General features: G+C 54.5%; 1 protein-coding gene across 3 annotated transcripts in view; it reads left to right on the forward strand.

Moving 5' to 3' along the window:
* Positions 1–19469, forward strand: part of ARHGAP27 (Rho GTPase activating protein 27) — a 65495-nt gene that overhangs the window by 17741 nt on the left and 28285 nt on the right. Inside the window, exon 1 of one of the 3 annotated variants that reach the window (XM_048830469.2) lies at positions 17380–17570. The exons of the other annotated variants lie outside the window; for them this stretch is intronic. Within the exon in view, the coding sequence (XP_048686426.2) occupies positions 17499–17570 (72 nt within the window). The 5' untranslated portion in view covers positions 17380–17498. Of the gene's footprint in view, positions 1–17379; positions 17571–19469 lie in introns of those variants that run through there. 3 annotated transcript variants of the gene reach the window in all.

Here is a 19469-nt window from a genome sequence, read left to right on the forward strand (position 1 = left end):
CAAAAGACAACTGACCTGGGGGCAGGTGGGGGGGACAGGACACTTGATAACTGTCTTCCAATATGTTCAGGGCTGTTATAAAGAGGATGGTGACCAATTGTTTCCATCTCCACTGAAGGTAGGGCAAGGAGTGATGGGTTTGATCTGCAGCAAGGGAAATTTAGGTGAGATATTAGGAAAATCTTTGTGACTCTCAGAGTGGTTAGCTCTGGAACAGGCTCTGGAGGTTTGGAGTCCCTGTCACTGGTGGTTTTTAAGAACAAGCTGGGCAAATCCCTGTCAGGGAGGGTCGAGGTTTACTTGGTCCTGCCTCAGCGCAGGGGGCTGGACTTGATGACCTCCTGAGGTCCCTTCCAGTCCGACACATCTCTGATTCCCAGGGGAATGGGGTTCCCTACATTTGTCCTAGCTGCAGGAGGGGTATCTAATCCCTCAGCCCTGAACTTAGTTCATCACACAGAAAAGGCCTCCAGGGTGCACAACCAGTGCTGCCATGATCCCCAGGGCCCCAGCATGCTGAGAGTAACGGTCCTGGAAAATACCAGCAAGTGCTAGCACACGTGTGACAGCAGTCAGCCCACCAATGCTTCACTTAAGTGCACCACAGGCTCCCCAAATCAGGGCCCCACTGTTCATCTCAGAAAGGAGAAAGGAGAGGGGACACGCTAAAATAATGACTGGGCTCAAGAAGGGAGCTCGGGAGCCACTGTTCTCCCTCTCTCACAGAACAGGGACAAAGGACTGGTCAATGAAATTAGTCAGTGGGAAATTCAAAACTGATACAAGAAAATGCTTTTTCCACACATAGTGTGATTAGACTGTGGAACTCCCTGCCACATGAAATTGCGGACTCCACGGACTTAAGAAGATTCCGAAAGCGATGGGACATTTCTGTGGATGAGGCTATCCAGCCTTCCAGCATTATCATAACTAACAATCACAAGTTCTGGGAGGGGCATTAAACTGCCAGCTACAGGGCTTCCATCAATCTCTGCCTAGCAGAGAACGGCATGAGACCTGTCAGGAGGGCAGATTATCCCACAGCTGCTACTGTAGGGTTCTTACACCTTCCTGTGGATCCCCCTCTTAGGCGGGGGGGGGGATCTTTTAGCCACTCAGCCGCAGGACACTGGCCTGGCTGACCCTTGGCTTTGATCCAGTCTGGCCGGTCCCATGGTACCGGGTGCCGTACATAATAAACCTCTGCAGTGACTGTCCCTGCCCTCAAGAGTTTATAATCAGAGAGCAGACAAGACAAAGAGCAGGAACGGAAAGAGGATTTTTTGGGGGTGGGGGGTTGATTTGCCGAAGGTCACCCAGAAGTTGTGGCAGATCTGGGACCAGGAGCCAGCTCTCTTGACTCCCCGGCTGGTGCCCTACACCCTAGACCGCACCTCACGCAGCTAGTTATCCCATTAAGTCACCCCACTCGCTGCGCTCCGGTGCAAAGGCTGCAGGCGTTCCGCGCGTGCTGCTATAAATAGCACAGGAGGCGGTGTGTGCCAGATGGCTTGTCAGAGCCTCACCCCGCCAAGGCCATCGGCTGCCACAGCCGGGCCAGCCACCCAGAGCCAGCGCGCGGCTTCCTTCCAACACCGACCGGGCGGCATGAAGCAGCATCTGCAGGAGCCAAGCACGCCTCGGCCCCCTTTCGTGCTAAGCAGAGACCCGTTCAGCCATTCCACTCGCCCCTAGAGCCAAGACATTCCCAACCATAACGCTGGGAAGCGTGCTGCTTTCTGGGACAGCTGGGGAAAAGATCTTTCCAAAAACCCGACCGGGAACTGTGTAAATCAGAACTAGAATCCGCACCGCTCCCGCCCCGCACCACTCCCCCAGTATCACCGCTCCCCGAGTGTCACTGCTCTGCCCCGCCCCGCTCCCCCAGTGTCACCGCTCCTCCCTGGCCCGCTCCCCCAGTGTCACCGCTCCCCCAGTGTCACCGCTCCTCCCCACACCACTCCCCCAGTGTCACCGCTCTGCCCCGCACTACTCCCCGACTGTCACCGCTCTGCCCCGCACCGCTCCCCCAATGTCACCGCTCCTCCCTGGCCCGCTCCCCCAGTGTCACTGCTCCTCCCCGCACCACTCCCCCAGTGTCACCGCTCCTCCCTGTCCCGCTCCCCCAGTGTCACCGCTCCCCCAGTGTCACCGCTCCTCCCCGCACCACTCCCCCAGTGTCACCGCTCCCGCAGTGTCACTGCTCCGCCCTGCACTACTCCCCCAGTGTCACCGCTCCTCCCCGGCCCACTCCCCCAGTGTCACCGCTCCTCCCCGCCCCGCTCCCCCAGTGTCACCGCTCCTCCCTGCCCTGCTCCCCCAGTGTCACCGCTCCTCCCCGCCCACTCCTCCAGTGTCACCGCTCCCCCAATGTCACCGCTCCGCCCCGCACCACTCCCCCAGTGTCACCGCTCCTCCCTGCCCTGCTCCCCCAGTGTCACCGCTCCTCCCCGCCCACTCCTCCAGTGTCACCACTCCCCCAGTGTCACCACTCCCCCAGTGTCACCGTTCCTCCCCGCCCACTTCCCCAGTGTCACCGCTCCCCCAATGTCACCGCTCCTCCCTGCCCCGCTCCCCCAGTGTCACCGCTCCCTCAGTGTCACCGCTCCCACCCCGCACCGCTCCCCCAGTGTCACTGCTCCTCCCCGCCCCGCTCCCCCAGTGTCACCACTCCCCCAGTGTCACCGCTCCCGCCCCGCACCGCTCCCCCAGTGTCACTGCTCCTCCCCACCCCGCTCCCCCAGTGTCACCGCTCCCCCAGTGTCACCGCTCCCGCCCCGCACCGCTCCCACCCCGCACCCCCAGTGTCACTGCTCCTCCCTGCCCCGCTCCCCCAGTGTCACCGCTCCGCCCCGCCCGCTCCCCCAGTGTCACCGCTCCGCCCCGCCCACTCCCCCAGTGTCACCGCTCCTCCCCGGCCCACTCCCCCAGTGTCACCGCTCCTCCCTGCCCTGCTCCCCTAGTGTCACCGTTCCTCCCCGCCCACTCCTCCAGTGTCACCACTCCCCCAATGTCACCGCTCCGCCCCGCACCACTCCCCCAGTGTCACCGCTCCCTGAGTGTCACCTCTCCACCCCGCCCCGCTCCCCCAGTGTCACCGCTCCTCCCTGCCCTGCTCCCCCAGTGTCACCGCTCCTCCCCGCCCACTCCTCCAGTGTCACCACTCCCCCAGTGTCACCACTCCGCCCCGCACCACTCCCCCAGTGTCACCGCTCCCCGAGTGTCACCGCTCCGCCCCGCCCCGCTCCCCCAGTGTCACCGCTCCTCCCTGGCCCGCTCCCCCAGTGTCACCGCTCCCCCAGTGTCACCGCTCCGCCCCGCACCACTCCCCCAGTGTCACCGCTCCTCCCCGGCCCACTCCCCCAATGTCACCGTTCCTCCCCGCCCACTTCCCCAGTGTCACCGCTCCCCCAATGTCACCGCTCCTCCCTGCCCCGCTCCCCCAGTGTCACCGCTCCCCCAGTGTCACTGCTCCTCCCCGCCCCTCCCCTCCCCCAGTGTCACCGCTCCCGCCCCGCACCGCTCCCCCAGTGTCACTGCTCCTCCCCGCCCCGCTCCCCCAGTGTCACTGCTCCTCCCCGCCCCGCTCCCCCAGTGTCACCGCTCCCGCACTGCTCCCCCAGTGTCACTGCTCCTCCCCGCCCCTCCCCTCCCCCAGTGTCACCGCTCCCCCAGTGTCACCGCTCCCGCCCCGCCCCGCTCCCCCAGTGTCACTGCTCCTCCCCGCCCCGCTCCCCCAGTGTCACCGCTCCCCCAGTGTCACCACTCCGCCCCGCCCACTCCCCCAGTGTCACCGCTCCTCCCTGCCCCGCTCCCCCAGTGTCACCGCTCCACCAATGTCACCGCTCTGCCCCGCCCTCTCCCCCAGTGTCACCGCTCCTCCCTGCCCCACTCCCCCAGTGTCACCGCTCCTCCCTGCCCCGCTCCCCCAGTGTCACCACTCCCCCAGTGTCACCGCTCCTCCCCGCCCACTCCATCAATGTCACCGCTCCGCCCCGCCCACTCCCCCAGTGTCACCACTCCCCCAGTGTCACCGCTCCTCCCCGCCCTCTCCCCCAGTGTCACCGCTCCTCCCCGCCCTCTCCCCCAGTGTCACCATTCCCCCAGTGTCACCGCTCCTCCTCGCCCATTCCCCCAGTGTCACCGCTCCCTTCTGGCCTTAAACTCTATGGCCCAATTCCACAGAGGTATCTGGGCTTGTCAAGGTTCCTCCCCCACTCTGAACTCTAGGGTACAGATGTGGGGACCTGCATGAAAAAACCCCCTAAGCTTATCTTTACCAGCTTAGGTCAAAACTTCCCCAAGGTACAAAATATTACACCGTTATCCTTGGAATGAACGCTACCACCACCAAACTAATACTGGTTACTGGGGAAGAGCTGTTTGGACGCGTCTTTCCCCCCAAAATACTTCCCCAAAACCTTGCACCCCACTTCCTGGACAAGGTTTGGTAAAAAGCCTCACCAATTTGCCTAGGTGACTACAGACCCAGACCCTTGGATCTTAAGAACAATGAACAATCCTCCCAACACTTGCACCCCCCCTTTCCTGGGAAATGTTGGATAAAAAGCCTCACCAATTTGCATAGGTGACCACAGACCCAAACCCTTGGATCTAAGAACAATGAAAAAGCATTCAGTTTTTTACAAGAAGACTTTTAATAAAAAATAGAAGTAAATAGAAATAAAGAAATCCCCCCTGTAAAATCAGGATGGTAGATATCTTACAGGGTAATTAGATTCAAAAACATAGAGAACCCCTCTAGGCAAAACCTTAAGTTACAAAAAAGATACACAGACAGAAATAGTTATTCTATTCAGCACAATTCTTTTCTCAGCCATTTAAAGAAATCATAATCTAACACCTACCTAGCTAGATTACTTACTAAAAGTTCTAAGACTCCATTTCTGTTCTGTCCCTGGCAAAGAGCAGCACACAGACAGACACAAACCCTTTGTTTGTCTCCCTCCTCCCAGCTTTTTGAAAGTATCTTGTCTCCTCATTGGTCATTTTGGTCAGGTGCCAGCGAGGTTACCTTTAGCTTCTTAACCCTTTACAGGTGAGAGGAGCTTTCCCCTGGCCAGGAGGGATTTCAAAGGGGTTTACCCTTCCCTTTATATTTATGACAGGGCTCCCAACTTCCCTTGATGTCAGTGGACGTTTGGAGCCTAAATGTCCTTGAGGCTGTGGGCCTGTGCCCCACAGGCCATTCCATGTCCAGGCCTTACAGCTGCAGGGCCCAGATAAGGCCCTAGCAGAGCTCCAGAAGCAGAACAAGGGGCAAGGGTTCAGCAGCTCAGGCTGGGCTTTCGAGGGACCCCAGGTTGCACCTGGTTTTGAAAATCTGGCCTTTGGGACTGGAATCTGCACCATTGATGTCAGCAGCAGCTTTACCTCTGGGGCTAAACCCTGGAAGGAAACACAGCTACTCAGCTCATCCTACACCCCCAGCCACGGCTAGGAGGAGAAAACACTCCTTGGAACTCCAACTGCCTTCTGCATGGATCTTCACTCACTGCATGGCTCCGGGGAACCATTGGGGTGATGTGTTCCCCGTGAACCTCACACGCGTATTCACAAGGCCAGCTGAACAGCAGGGGAGTGTTAATTAAACAAACCCAACTCCAGAGCAGCTCAGAAAACAGGAGCATTTTTCACAAAAAAATAAAATATCTAAAATTGGATCAAAAAGAAAAGGAGGACTTGTGGCACCTTAGAGACTAACCAATTTATTTGAGCATAAGCTTTCATGATGCATCCGATGAAGTGAGCTGTAGCTCACGAAAGCTTATGCTCAAATAAATTGGTTAGTCTCTAAGGTGCCACAAGTCCTCCTTTTCTTTTTGCGGATACAGACTAACACGGCTGCTACTCTGACACCTAAAATTGGATTGTTTTTCACCCACTGCTTAAAAAACACTCAAGCCATGCTGGTGGTGTCTGGCTTTCTGCCCTGGCTCCCACAGTGCAGCAAGAGAGGAGCCTTTAGCATGAGCGTGGGACATCCTGCTTTTAGAACCAATGGTTGCAGGTTCAAACTCTGCCAGCAGCCAAGTCAGTGGCCTTATTATATTCGTCCAGAAATGGGCGGGGGGCGCAGAGGTGATTAGTCAAGCCCCAGCAATTCAGCCAAATTAAAATAGATGCTCAGTAGGGCAGCGTGGAGCACATCTGTGATTTAGGAACCATCCTGCTGCCGCATTTTGATTTAACCCCAAAGCCCTGGTGTGCTCACACTGCTCACAAAAGCTCACACACTTAAACAGTGGCAAGAAGCATATTCCTTCCCTGCCCCACTCACACGCCCTCCCCCCCCCCCCCCCATCTTCAATTTCAATTTCTTTAAACAAAAATTCACCCCCAGGAGAAGCCAGAAGTGGATACTGTTGTCCAAAAGGTGAACAACTGGGAAAGATTTAAGCACCCACCGAATTAACTCCCTTTAGGCTCTGCCGGTTTAACAGCCCTATCGCCTAGGTGAGCCGTGTGCTGCGTCGCTGGCCACGTGACCCATCGGAGGCAGAGTTTTGAACTTTCATAGCTGACAGGCCAAAGATAGAAAACACCTCGCTTGGCAGCGGCAGGAAGTGGCTGCTCATTGCAGGCCCATAAAGGGATTTCAGGACTCATCAAGCACCTTTGCAATGGTGCAGATCTTTGGATGCCTCCTGAGGACTAGCTAGTACCCCCGGCCCTCAGGGAGTTGTGCGGCAGTCTGCCAAGGGTGGGGAGTCAGTTCCTAGCTGCTAGGAGCTGGGGCAAAGTCCTGCCCCTCCCTGGCTGGGAACTCCTTCCCCCACCCTCTCCCACCCCACCCCAGCTCCCAGGCAGCCGGGTGCAGTGGGAGGGCAAGCCGGGGTGCAGGGGTGGGGGAAGGTAGCATAGAGCCCAGAGGATCTCTGGAGACTGCACTGTGCCCTGGGTCGGGGGATGTATTGGGTTTATCTTGGAACCAATCTGTTGGTCAGTGAGATGTTGCATGTATGAGGGCTGGGAATGCCCCATCACTTAGTGGAGGGGGGCAGGGCTAAGACTGAGTTTGGTCACGATCAGCGCTCACCATGAGGAGCCCCATAACCCTCCCCCCCGGCGTTGGGGTCCCCCCGTTCTCTGGAGGAGGTCTGGCTTAACACATGTTAACAACCAGCACGTCTTGGCATCACTAGCAAAAAGATAGTTTCACCCCACGCTGACCCGGGCTGCAGCTCCAGCAGCATTAGCATGAACCTGCATTAGCTGGTTCAGGTAACCCCGCCCCGACTGCTTGGGTTTACCTGCTGCACCTACCTTGTGCGCACTAGGAGCGTCACATCACTTGCATTAGCATGCGCCTGGCACACAGATGCCTTTTTCTCCAGGGCAGACAAGCCTGCTCCCAGCTGTGGTTAGGCATCATGGTAGGAAACATGAAAACAGGATTCAAAGTCCCAGGCCCGAGATCCTCACGGCCTCAGGTTTGGGGTTTTTAACCTGACACCCCGAGCAGACAGGGGCCAGGCCCAGCCTTTGAAAGTCAGGGCCCTTTAATGTGCCTCACAGTGGGAGCCCGAATTCACTAGTCACTTCTGCAGACGTCAGCCCTTGTGCTGCTGAGCCCCTGCAGGCCAGGCTGTGTCCTCAAGGGGGCGGGGAATGGGGGAATTGAATTGAGGAGAGAGGTTCTGCTTGCTAATGCTTTGGACCCAAACTCCACTAGCAGGTGGGGCCGTGCTGAGAGACCCCCCCCCGCTCACAGGGACAGAGATGCTGCGGGCTCCGCACACCAAGGGCATAAGACAGACCTGATTTCCTCACCTTTCTGGATTTTGCTGAACTGCTCTGGCTAGAACGGCCTCCCCGCCCTACAAACAGATGGCCACAGACTCCAGAGCAGACCTAGCCTCTTGCGTTACCAGGAACGTTACCTAGGGAAGGGTCCCGCAGACTCCCTCTAAGGGCTTGGTCTCTTTACAGGTTGAAAGAAAAGGAGTACTTGTGGCACCTTAGAGACTAACCAATTTATTTGAGCATAAGCTTTCGTGAGCTACAGCTCACTTCATCGGATGCAGCTTACAAAAGCTTATGCTCAAATAAATTGGTTAGTCTCTAAGGTGCCACAAGTCCTCCTTTTCTTTTTGCGGATACAGACTAACAGGGCTGCTGCTCTGAAACCTGCACAGGTTGAGTTTGTTTAAGCCAGTCCTTTGTGATTAGTCAGAACACGCCCCACCAGCTGGGATGGGCAACAGACGGGTTAAACCCAAGGAGGACTAGCCCCTCCCTATGCAATTTAGAGTATGTGTCTTACCTGATCCAGACCAGGATGTGTGAGCAAATGGGAAGAAACTGTAAGCAGGGTAGAGAGGTGGCTGTTGAATGGATTCACCCTAGTGCCTTACAGGTGGGGATCAGAGCCCGGAGCAGCCAGGAGTCTCAGCCAGCCCCACTTGCCTCACTGTGAGTAGCTAGCAACCAGCCTTTTCTTACTGTTGCCCTACATAGGGTGGTGTGTAGAGATTTACAGGAGCAGGGCACAAGTGCAGAGTGGCTGGCTCTGGGCTAGCGATGTCTTTGGGCCTCCCAAGAGGTAAGTGGGGTGGCACCCATCTGTATGGGCCAGGCAGGGTGGGTGCTGCTGGCTCATGACTTATTTGCCCACTTGTCACAGGTCAGGGCTGTTAAGGGCAGAGTGTTCTCCTTTAACAGCTTTTCTGCAGCCTTGAAGGAGGAAGCGTGGCAGTATGAAATGACTGCCCAGCCCTTCTCCTGTCCGCCAGGCATGTCCAGGTGCCAGCCCCTCGACTAGGGATGGACTCTTTCCCCACCAGCTCGGAGGTCATTCAGCATGCTTAGAGGTGAATTGGTTGGGAAGGCAATGGGTGAGTCCGTTCCCAGTCTTCCCTGATTCTTGTGTCTCTAAGGTGCCACAAGTACTCCTGTTCTTTTTGCGGATACAGACTAACACGGCTGCTACTTTGAAAGGTGTCTCTCTGTGGGACTATCTCCTCTATCCCTGCCCCACTGGCACAGACAGGAGCTGGGAAGCACATTTACACCCATCTGCACTGATGGGGCAGCTGCAGACATACACAGTACAAAGCGCACAGGAACATGCATGTGAAAAGGAGAGGTGTGTTCCTAACATCCATAATGTCTATTCGACATTAGTGAGGCCTCATCTGGAGTACTGTGTCCAGTTTTGGGCCCCACACTTCAAGAAGGATGTGGATAAATTGGAGAGAGTCCAGCGAAGGGCAACAAAAATGATTAGGGGTCTGGAACACATGAGTTATGAGGAGAGGCTGAGGGAGCTGGGATTGTTTAGCCTGCAGAAGAGAAGAATGAGGGGGGATTTGATAGCTGCTTTCAACTACCTGAAAGGGGGTTCCAAAGAGGATGGATCTAGACTGTTCTCAATGGTAGCAGATGACAGAACGAGGAGTAATGGTCTCAAGCTGCAGTGGGGGAGGTTTAGATTGGATATTAGGAAAAACTTTTTCACTAAGAGGGTGGTGAAACACTGGAATGCGTTACCTAGGGAGGTGGTAGAATCTCCTTCCTTTGAGGTTTTTAAGGTCAGGCTTGACAAAGCCCTGGCTGGGATGATTTAACTGGGAATTGGTCCTGCTTCGAGCAGGGGGTTGGACTAGATGACCTTCTGGGGTCCCTTCCAACCCTTATATTCTATGATTCTATGATTCTATGTGTGCTGCATTGTGGTCCCAGAGTCCCCAGCTAAACCGGATTTTATAATCCCGGTCCCGGTGACCTCGCAAACTCAAACCTATCGCCTGGGAACATCATATACCACCGCTTATCCCAAGGTGGAATCCCAGAAAGCTTGGGCCAGTTGCAGAGCAGGGAGGGTCAAAATATCCCCTTCACTCACCTAGGGTGTGATTTTCCGACTGCTTTTATTGCCAGAATAGTAACTCAGCTGCTGAATGCCTGAACAACCTCTGGAAAAGTCCCTAGCTAAGAAGCAGCCCCTTCGCAGGACGCATGCAGGAATTCAGCATTCAAAGGGGTCTTCTCAAGAATACAGGGACCCGGGAATCTATTCACTTAAATGTACAGTTTGAGGTGTAAGAATGTCTCTCTTGTGCTTGTCATTGTACGTGCCCCAGTTCCCACGCGTAGCACAGATTTTAACGTGTCCATGCATTGAACTCAGTCTGATTCTCTCCACTCACGCCCCATGCTTGGAGGCAGTCGCAGCAAAACACCCTCAGGAGAATGTTGTTGTTTCCTTAAAAAAAAGAAAACCAAACCCAAAGACATTTGAAATACCAAGCTCCATTTCCACAGGTGAGGGTCACTTCACCAGCAGTACCTAGGCACGGAAATGGGCTTCTCCTGCCTTCGTACCAGCTCAGTAGCATTAAGAGGAGAAGTATCCAGATGTGTTTTTGTAGTCCCTAAAAAGAGGATCCTGTGTGGTGACTGGAGAAGGATCTCAGGTGTCCAATGGAGCTCAGGCTGCTGCTATGGGTCAGAGTTAAGGGCATGTCAGGGACCCTCACTAGGCAGATGGATGCTTTGGAGTGCATTGTTTGTGTCAAGTAGGTTCATGCGGTGGGATTGGCCCCCTCCTATTTATTACGTGTGCCCCCTTAGGAGTTTTACACTAGCCTGAACACCGGGCTTGTCTGGAATATAGCCATGGGGTTTCAAGATGGAACAGACCTGTCAGGGGTACCCTGTCCCACAGCTGGCACCAGAGTTACTGTGAGGCCAGGGCTGAATGACCCGGTAATTACAATCCCCCATCCCACAGCCTCCCTGGCACTGCTGCTCCCATAAAAGGGGGGTTGGCGAAAGACCCACTCCCCTAGCCCCAAGAACTGGGGCGGGGGGGACATGCGGCCCTTGAGATGGAAGGGCAGCCCCAGAGTCACCCTACCCGGAGAAGCAGCATGGGCTGCAGGGAAGGGGGAGCCCTGTAACCCCCCTTTCCCCTGGGCCAGGCGGAGCAGCAACAGCCTGGGTGGGAAGAGACCCCCAGACTCCCCTGGTCTGGAGGAGCAGTGACTGGGGAGATGTGGGGGGGGGGGGGAGTCCCTTCTCCTTGGTCCTGCTCAGTGGTGGCAGTTGTGAAAGGGCCAGTGGCTCCGGAGCGGGATTCATGCCAGCCTGAGGGCAGGGGCGCTTGCCTGAGGCCTGTGGTCTCACCCCGAGACCGCTCAGGCTCCCTCCTGCAAAGCGGGCCAGGTCGCTTCGCTGAGCTGAGGGGACGCCCTGGGGCTGAAGCCCCCCCCCACCAGTGCTCAGTCCCACGTCTCTAGGGCTGGTGCCTCCACCCCTCCTTCGGGCACGGGTCTCGCTGCAGCTGCTCACGCCCTAGCAGAGTTTGTTCCTTTCCTCCAGGCTCTTTACCTGGCCCCTCTTACTGTAACGTCCGAGCGCCTCTGTTCGCACGGCTCTGGCCTCAGCCCCCTCAGAGGCAGGGCTGGTAGCCCCACTGCTCAGAGGGGGCTGAGGCTCCGGCACGGCAAGTGACTCACCCAAGGAGTGTGGGGCAGAGCAGGGAATTGAATCCAGATCTCCCCTGTCCTAGGCCAGAGCCCCAACCGCTAGGCCATCCTTCCTGCTCCCCTGGCTCGCCTCACCCCCCTCCCAGGAGCCTCGCCAGCTCGCCCGCCAGCCCTTTCCTCGTCTGCTCCTTCCTGCCCTCCGCAGCCTTCGCTCCTCAACAAGGGCAGCCAGGAGCAGCTGCTGGGTCTCTGGCGGGGGAGCAGCAGCAGGAGCAGCCACCACCACCGACCTCTTCCTCCTGTAGCAGCCCTCCCTCCTCGCTGCGGGTATAGCATGCCCTGAGCTCTGCCCCTGCCTGTCAGCCCAGGGAGCAGCTGCCTTGCCCCCCAACATGGGGCACTTGCTCCCCTCTTTCCTGGAGCTACAGGTCTCCTTGCTGCCCCCAGGAACCTCTCCATCAGGCTGCAAGTGCCTTCGCTTTGGGGCCAGCCCCTCAGGTTCCACCCCAGCTGCCATCTTAGCACTAATCCACCCATCGCTTATCCTGCCAGCCCCCTGCCCAAGTGCCTCCTGCCACCGCCTCTCCTGCCGAGAGGAGCTCCGACTCCCGCCAGGCCCCGCACCCGCTGGGAGCCACTTATCCCCCCCTCTTCCCTAGCTCTGCTTCTCCAGCTGCAGGAAGAGCCCTGTTTATAAAGGGCCCCGGGAGCCATCCTGCCACAGCCAGAAGGATCAGCCTTCTAAAATGGCCACCTGGCCTGGGCCTGCCTTTCCCAGCCAGCCGGGTGAGAATGCTGCACCAAGCCCAAGCAGGCTGGGAATAAATGCCCCTCGATGGCTGGCGCTAGGCTCCAGCTGGCAGCTGGCCCACCACAGGTGAGGGGCTATTTGGGGGGTTTGTTCTCTCTCCTTTCCTGGTGGCTCTTTTATAGGAGCAAACACAGAACATATGGAAGCAGGGGGAGGTTTGGCTGGGTGCTAGGGGGCGAAGGAGGGGCATGGGGGGGAGAGTAAAGGGGACCAACTACATGGTCAGGCAGCTGTTCCCTTCTGGAATGAAAACCTGGGCCATGTTACTTAGGGGGTGGCATGGAGACAACGGGTTATCCTGGGTCTCATAGACTTTAAGATCAGAAGGGACCATTATGATCGTCTAGTCTGACCTCCTGCACAACGCAGGCCACAGAATCTCACCCACCGACTCCTGCGATAAACCTCTCTCCTATGTCTGAGCTATTGAAGTCCTCAAATCACGGTTTAAAGACTTCAGGTGTCTCCTGGTTGCGTGTGCCTCCTACCCAACTGGAGTCAGCTGGGGCCTCATGTGTAGAAGCGCTGAGCACTCCCAGCTGTAGCTGAATGCAGTGGGAGCTGTGAGTGCTCAGTGCCTCTGGAAAAACAGGCCCTTGGTGGCTGGAGCTGAGCACCCAGGAACAAAGGCCCCTGCAATTCATGGACACTTTTGCAAAAGTAATCTCCTTGTGTCTCAGTGTACCCATCTGTAAAATGGGGGTAATGCTATCTCACCTTGTGTTGCTACAGTGAGTTCAGGACTGGTTGTGCAGTACTTGATTCCTGCAGCCATGAGCACTACAGAAAAGCCTAGGAGGAAATGAATAATTCTGAATTCAGTGCAGCGTTTGGAGGGTGTGCAGTAAACAAGGCCTGGGGCTGTATATTGAATGAGAAGGCTAAAAAGAAATAATGAACTGCTATCTAATCCACTGGGCACTGAATGAGGCCAGGGCCCTGTGGGGAAAACAATAGTCTGTGATTAAAACTGCATCCTGATGCATAAAGAAAAGGAGTACTTGTGGCACCTTAGAGACTAACCAATTTATTTGAGCATGAGCTTTCGTGAGCTACAGCTCACTTCATCAGATGTTTACCGTGGAAACTGCAGCAGACTTTATATACACACAGAGAATATGAAACAATACCTCCTCCCACCCCACTGTCCTGCTGGTAATAGCTTATCTAAAGTGATCAACAGGTGGGCCATTTCCAGCACAAATCCAGGTTTTCTCACCCTCCACCCCCCGCCACAAATTCACTCTCCTGCTGGTGCTAGCCCATCCAAAGTGACAACTCTTTACATAATCAAGTCGGGCTATTTCCTGCATAGATCAAGGTTTTCTCACATCCCCCCCACCCCCATACACACACAAACTCACTCTCCTGCTGGTAATAGCTCATCTAAACTGACCACTCTTCAGGTTTAAATCCAAGTTAAACCAGAACATCTGGGGGGGGGGGGGTAGGAAAAAACAAGAGGAAACAGGCTACCTTGCATAATGACTTAGCCACTCCCAGTCCCATCCTGATGCATGCGGGCCCAAATTAAGATTGCATGGGCAACCTTTACTCTGGCATTTCCTGTCTTTTGATCAACTGACTGTGCAACTTTAATATTCTTGTTAATGTAGATTTTTGCTTATAATTAAGGCTACGGTTATGTCATGGAAGTCACAGAATCTGTGACTTCCATTGACCTCTGTGACATTTTCTGTCCCAGGGCTAGAGCTCCCAGCTGCCCCCACCCTGCCCCTTCACAGCTCCCAGCCCCCACCCTGGTGGAAACCCCCTGCATCTGCCCAGCCATCGGGGCGGTGGGAGAACCCCCCTGCAGCAGCCCAGCCATTGCAGGGGACCCCCCTGAGCACCCAGCTGCTCTGGGGAGCAAGGGGACCCTGCAGCAGCCCAGCCCCTGCAGGCAGGGGAACCCTGGAGCTCCCACTCACCACAGCGATGGGGAACCCTGGACCCTGAGCAGCAGTGGGTGCTGAACCCACCTCCCCATCTTATCAGGGATATTTTTAGTGAAAGTCAGGGACAAGTCACAGGCTTCTGGGAATTTTTGTTTATTACCCGTGACCTGTCCCTGACTTTTACTAAAAATATCCATGACAAAAACTTAGCCTTGTTGATAATATAATATAACCATGCTTCATTTAACTTCTTTGCCATTTCACTGCCATGTGTCATCCGGGAATGGAATGATTTTAGATGCCATTCTAGATGCCTCTTTTTAGGGAGTCTGGAGAAACTGCAGAGTCTGAAGCTGTCTTGTTTGCAAGCATAGATCAGCTTTAGCATGCTAATGTCTTGAGAGTTTAGTCCATGAGTCAGCCTGCATTTCTCCTCAGAATATTGTGTTCAAAGGTTCTCCTGCAGTGAGGCCTTTGTTTGGCTTAAATCTGGTTTCCCTGTCTTTGCTGCTTAGATGATGTTGCCTTTTACGCTAATCCTGGCTCTCAGTGCTGTGATTGTGTGGGTCAGCGAAACAACACAGCAGCTATGAAATCTCCTTTCATCATTACTAACAAAATGAACCCTGCACTTTCAGTATGAAACTCTGGAGTGGCCTATGTAGTTAGCTGGTCTGGCCCCAAGAACCTTGTGTGCTGTATTAGCTCTGTTCTATAAAACAACTGCAAGACCACACAAAACGGTTTAAAAAAGAGATCTTGGCTGCCAGACCTTTTTAGGGCAAAAGGATAAACAATACTTGGCGTTTCTAGGCCAAGTAGTTTGATGAAGGGATTAATCCAAAAACAATTGCGGCCCTGATTCAGCCTGGCCCTGGAGCACATGCTTAACTTGAAACATGTGAGTCATTGAATTCAGTAAAAAGAAAAGGAGGACTTGTGGCACCTTAGAGACTAACCAATTTATCTGAGCCTAAGCTTTCGTGAGCTACAGCTCACTTCATCAGATGCATACTGTGGAAAGTATAGAAGATCTTTTTATACACACAAAGCATGAAAAAATACCTCCTCCCACCCCACTCTCCTGCTGGTAATAGCTTATCTAAAGTGATCACTCTCCTTACAATGACAGGTTTCAGAGTAACAGCCGTGTTAGTCTGTATTCGCAAAAAGAAAAGGAGTATTTGTGGCACCTTAGAGACTAACCAGTTTATTTGAGCATGAGCTTTCGTGAGCTACAGCTCACTTCCGATGAAGTGAGCTGTAGCTCACGAAAGCTCATGCTCAAATAAATTGGTTAGTCTCTAAGGTGCCACAAGTCCTCCTTTTCTTTCTCCTTACAATGTGTATGATAATCAAGTTGGGCCATTTCCAGCACAAATCCAGGTTTTCTCACAAATCCAGGTTTTTTCACACATGCTTTATGTGTATAAAAAGATCTTCTACACTTTCCACAGTATGCATCCGATGAAGTGAGCTGTAGCTCACGAAAGCTCATGCTCAAATAAATTGGTTAGTCTCTAAGGTGCCACAAGTCCTCCTTTTCTTTTTGCGAATACAGACTAACACGGCTGTTACTCTAGCCCCACTGAATTCAATGGGTTTCATTCCCATGCTTAACATTAGGCGTGTGCTTAGGTGCCTTGCTGAGTCAGGGCCAAGGAAAGTTCCGCAAAAGTGAAAACCTCCAGCCACATGGTACTTCTTCTCCCCCGACTTCATTTCCCTGTGCACCCTCCAGTTTACTGGGTGGAGAAGCTACAGATTTGTGCCTAAATTCTAATCGGAATTTGTCTGCCCCATCCTCAGACTCAGGCAGAGGTTGCTGAACGGGTTGTTGCTCTGCCCATGTTTGACTCTGGAGTAGGTCTCCTCTGGGTCTATTGAGCCACCCCCGGGAGACGCTGTTTCTGAAAATCTAAGGGAGAGCTCTTCAGTGGCTTTCGAGGACTTGTTCAGCGTTTTCAGCCGGTCGCTGACCGGTAAATCAGAGAGCTGGTGTGAACTCATGCCCTTGTACATGCAGCTCCTCTCAAAGAGGCACGATTGTCAGTTTCTTTTTTTAACCAAATCACCACATTGGTGCGACACAAGATGGACTAACGCACAGGCTGAGTTTCCAGTGGGAACTTTAACTCTCCACTGTCACATGGCTGGACTGTTGTAACCCGGCCTCCTGCCAGGCGTGGCTGGGAGTGCGGCAGGTCCAGTTCCCTGGAGAGGTTGGGTAGCGCACTGGGCACACCGGGAACAGAGGCGAGCGTGGCAAGTGCTCCGGGTACTGGGCTTGTTGGTGGATTCCCGTGACCACTCGCACGTTCCGGGTGATGGAGGATTCCTTCGGGAGGGCTGCCAGGAACAAGTGCCATGAGCACTAGGACTGCACCAGCCAACGAATGCCACCCCCGCTCCTAACCCAGCCCCTAAGGGCAGCCCCGTGAAGGGGTCAAGGGTAACTCTGTTCCGTGCAGCTCCCCAGACGTAGTGCTAGGGCCACGCCCCCTCTGGAAGCCATTCCAGCACACACAGCCCATGGCCGGCTCCTTGGTCTGCGCTCTCGCTGCGGCCCATCCATCCACGCTATCCTGCTCTCACACCTGCAGCTGCCCACATGCCTCCTGTTCCCCGCCAGCCACAGGCTGCTTCCTTGCCTGCCACCGACTCCCTGCCGCGGCTGATGCCCCTGGCTGCCCCATGGTAGCCCCTTTTCCTATAGGGTTATGGAGCCCTCTGCAGGCTGGATGCTGAGCTGAGTAACGGCGCCCTCAACTGGCTGCATCCTTTCCCTCCAGCTGAGCATGACGGTATTTTTCAGTCCTTAATATTTGCTATGTTCTTTGCCAGTCCCCGGATGGTGTTTGTGTCACTTTCCTCCCGGGAGGTAGGAATTTAACAGTCCTCTCTGTAGACGAGAGACTGTTCTGGCTCTGGAGGGAATCTTTAGAAAAGCAAACCTTTGAAGGTGGGTTAAATGTTGGCTCTTTCCTCTCGAGCTGCCCTAATCCTAGAAGTTACTGCTCAGATTTTTGCCACCAGTGAGCAACTTTTAGAAGCATGAACGTAGCCGCCAGGTCACCAGAAAATGTAAAATGTCAACAAATAACTAATTATGCATAACTTGAAACTCGTGTAACCACGGCAACCCTTCCGCCCCACAAACCCCAACAGGAAACGTGTGAAAGGCTCAGGCCCATATCAGGGCAGGTTTGGGGAAGTCTCTCTCCTCTCTCGATTGGCCTCTCGCTACAGGCCAGTTCCCTTTGCTTTGCCGCTGTGACGCTCCTGCCCGCCAAAGTGCCTGCACTCGCTCCTCTTCGTGGTCCCGGAGGCTGCAAGATGGACACCCATGCCCCTAAACCGCTGCCCAGATCTCGGAGCAGGGCCTTGCGTTTGTTCAGCTCATCCCAGGTGCGGAAACATAGATCTTATTCAGCAGGGAACAGTAACTGTCTCTATGAGCTGAGCCGAGGGTGCAGCATCCTTCTGCTCAGCCAGACAAGGCGACCGGAGCACTTGTAATACCCTGGAGCGGGCTTCAGCCGACAGGGGCTCAGGGAATCGCTCTCAGATAGTAAAGTGTCTTGGCTGTAGGTCTGTGACAAAGGGTGACGGAGATGGGAATCGTGTTACGTTGCAAAGGGTTCAGTGAATCGCCCCAGAGACTGATGTTGACTCTGTACGTAGTTTGTCTCCATCACTGGTTTGGAAAGGAAGAGGAAGTAGGTAGCATGTTGGTAAATATAGCCGGCAACACTGACGGGGGGACTGTGGGAAATGGGGCCTGGAGAGAAATATTATCTGGGGCCTAAAATAATTCAATGAGTTTCAACTGGGCAGAATCAACCCAAGATACGGAGCGCCCAAGAGAGGGGAGAGGCTGGGAAAGCAGTGATTGCTCTGGGGACTTTTAGTGGGGACCTTGTGGTCAGGGGCTGCTCTACCTCTAGGCAGCTGCCAGAGGCAGCAGGTTTCTGGGAGGAGTAGGTGGGTGGGGTGGTTATTTTGAGTGCTTGGCTGGTGAAATTTGCAGTGGCGCCTGAAGGACTGCAACAGTGGGGAGGGGAGGCAACCAGGCCAACTCTGACTGGTATTGTAACGTGGTACATGGGGTCACAGCACTGCTCCAGTTTGGCCCAGCTGCCCTTCCATCATGCCGGAGGGGTGGCTGGGCCAAGGTAAGGGGCAACACCGTTACACCTCCCAGCTTCAGTCAGTGGTCAAGGGGGGCACCTGCCCCCCCTTGTCACGCCTCTGCTGAGTTCAGGTTCTCAGATGTGGGGGGCAAAGATTCCGGCACCAAGGAGGGGGCATCACACTGAAGTTCTGTTGAGGGCTGCAGGTTGGCTTGAGCAGCCTCCGAGTTTGGTCTCGCGGATGGGGACAGGGTGCCAGGTGAGAGAGGTGGCTTCTGTTCCTGGCTCTGCCTGTGTGAGTGTGAGCAAGTCACCTCCCTGCTCAGTGTCTCAGTTTCCTTGCCTCCCTTTTGGCTGGCTTCTCAACTGAGACTGCTGGCTCTGTGTGTGTGTACCGTGGGAGATGGGTGGGAGATGCTGCAGGGCAATTGATTCTCTGTGTTTCTGTGTGAAAACTTTGTACCCATTATAGCTCCAATAACATTTACGATCCTAGAACTGCAGAGCTCACAAGGAGAAAACAACTTGTCTGTCTTATCAGCTCATTTCCTTTGGGCACCTGACAGCAGTTTACCTGAAGCCAGTTAGTTTCCTGGTACAGTCAATAAGCCAGTCTTCCCTCTTGCTCAGATGACATTTAGAAACGCCAACAGGGGCATGAGGGAAAGCTTTCTATGCTTGTAGTAGGAAAATTTAAAATGTCCTGCAATTGAAATGGGATTTATCAGAAAGCTGACAATGTTCTGAGGTTGTGCATTCCCTGACTTTCCAGAGGGAACTGGACATTGTTCATGTTCCATTAAATTGGGCCAAAAAGTCCAAATTTGGATGATTAAATCTAGATATCTAAAGAAGAAGTCTGGTTTTTAGGCTTATTGGCACCAAAAAAGTGACCCTGCTTTAACTACAATTGTGCAGGTTGGTTGGTTGGGGTTTTTTTAATCCATTTGCTGAAACCTGTACAAACACAAAAGGATGCTGGTCCCGCCTCAGTCTGCTGCATGGGACCCCTTGCCGGGTTATCTGAGCACCTCACAATGCTCCCCTCCCCCCATGAGGCAAAAAGGCTATTCTCCCCCTGCTGCAGGTGGGAGCTGAGAGAGATTAAGTGACTTGCCCAAGATCACACAGTCTGTGGCAGGGAAGGGAATTGAACTGAGCTCTCTCAAGTGAG

The sequence above is a fragment of the Caretta caretta genome, chromosome 27 (assembly GCF_965140235.1).
Source record: "Caretta caretta isolate rCarCar2 chromosome 27, rCarCar1.hap1, whole genome shotgun sequence".
Lineage (NCBI taxonomy): Eukaryota > Metazoa > Chordata > Testudines > Cheloniidae > Caretta > Caretta caretta.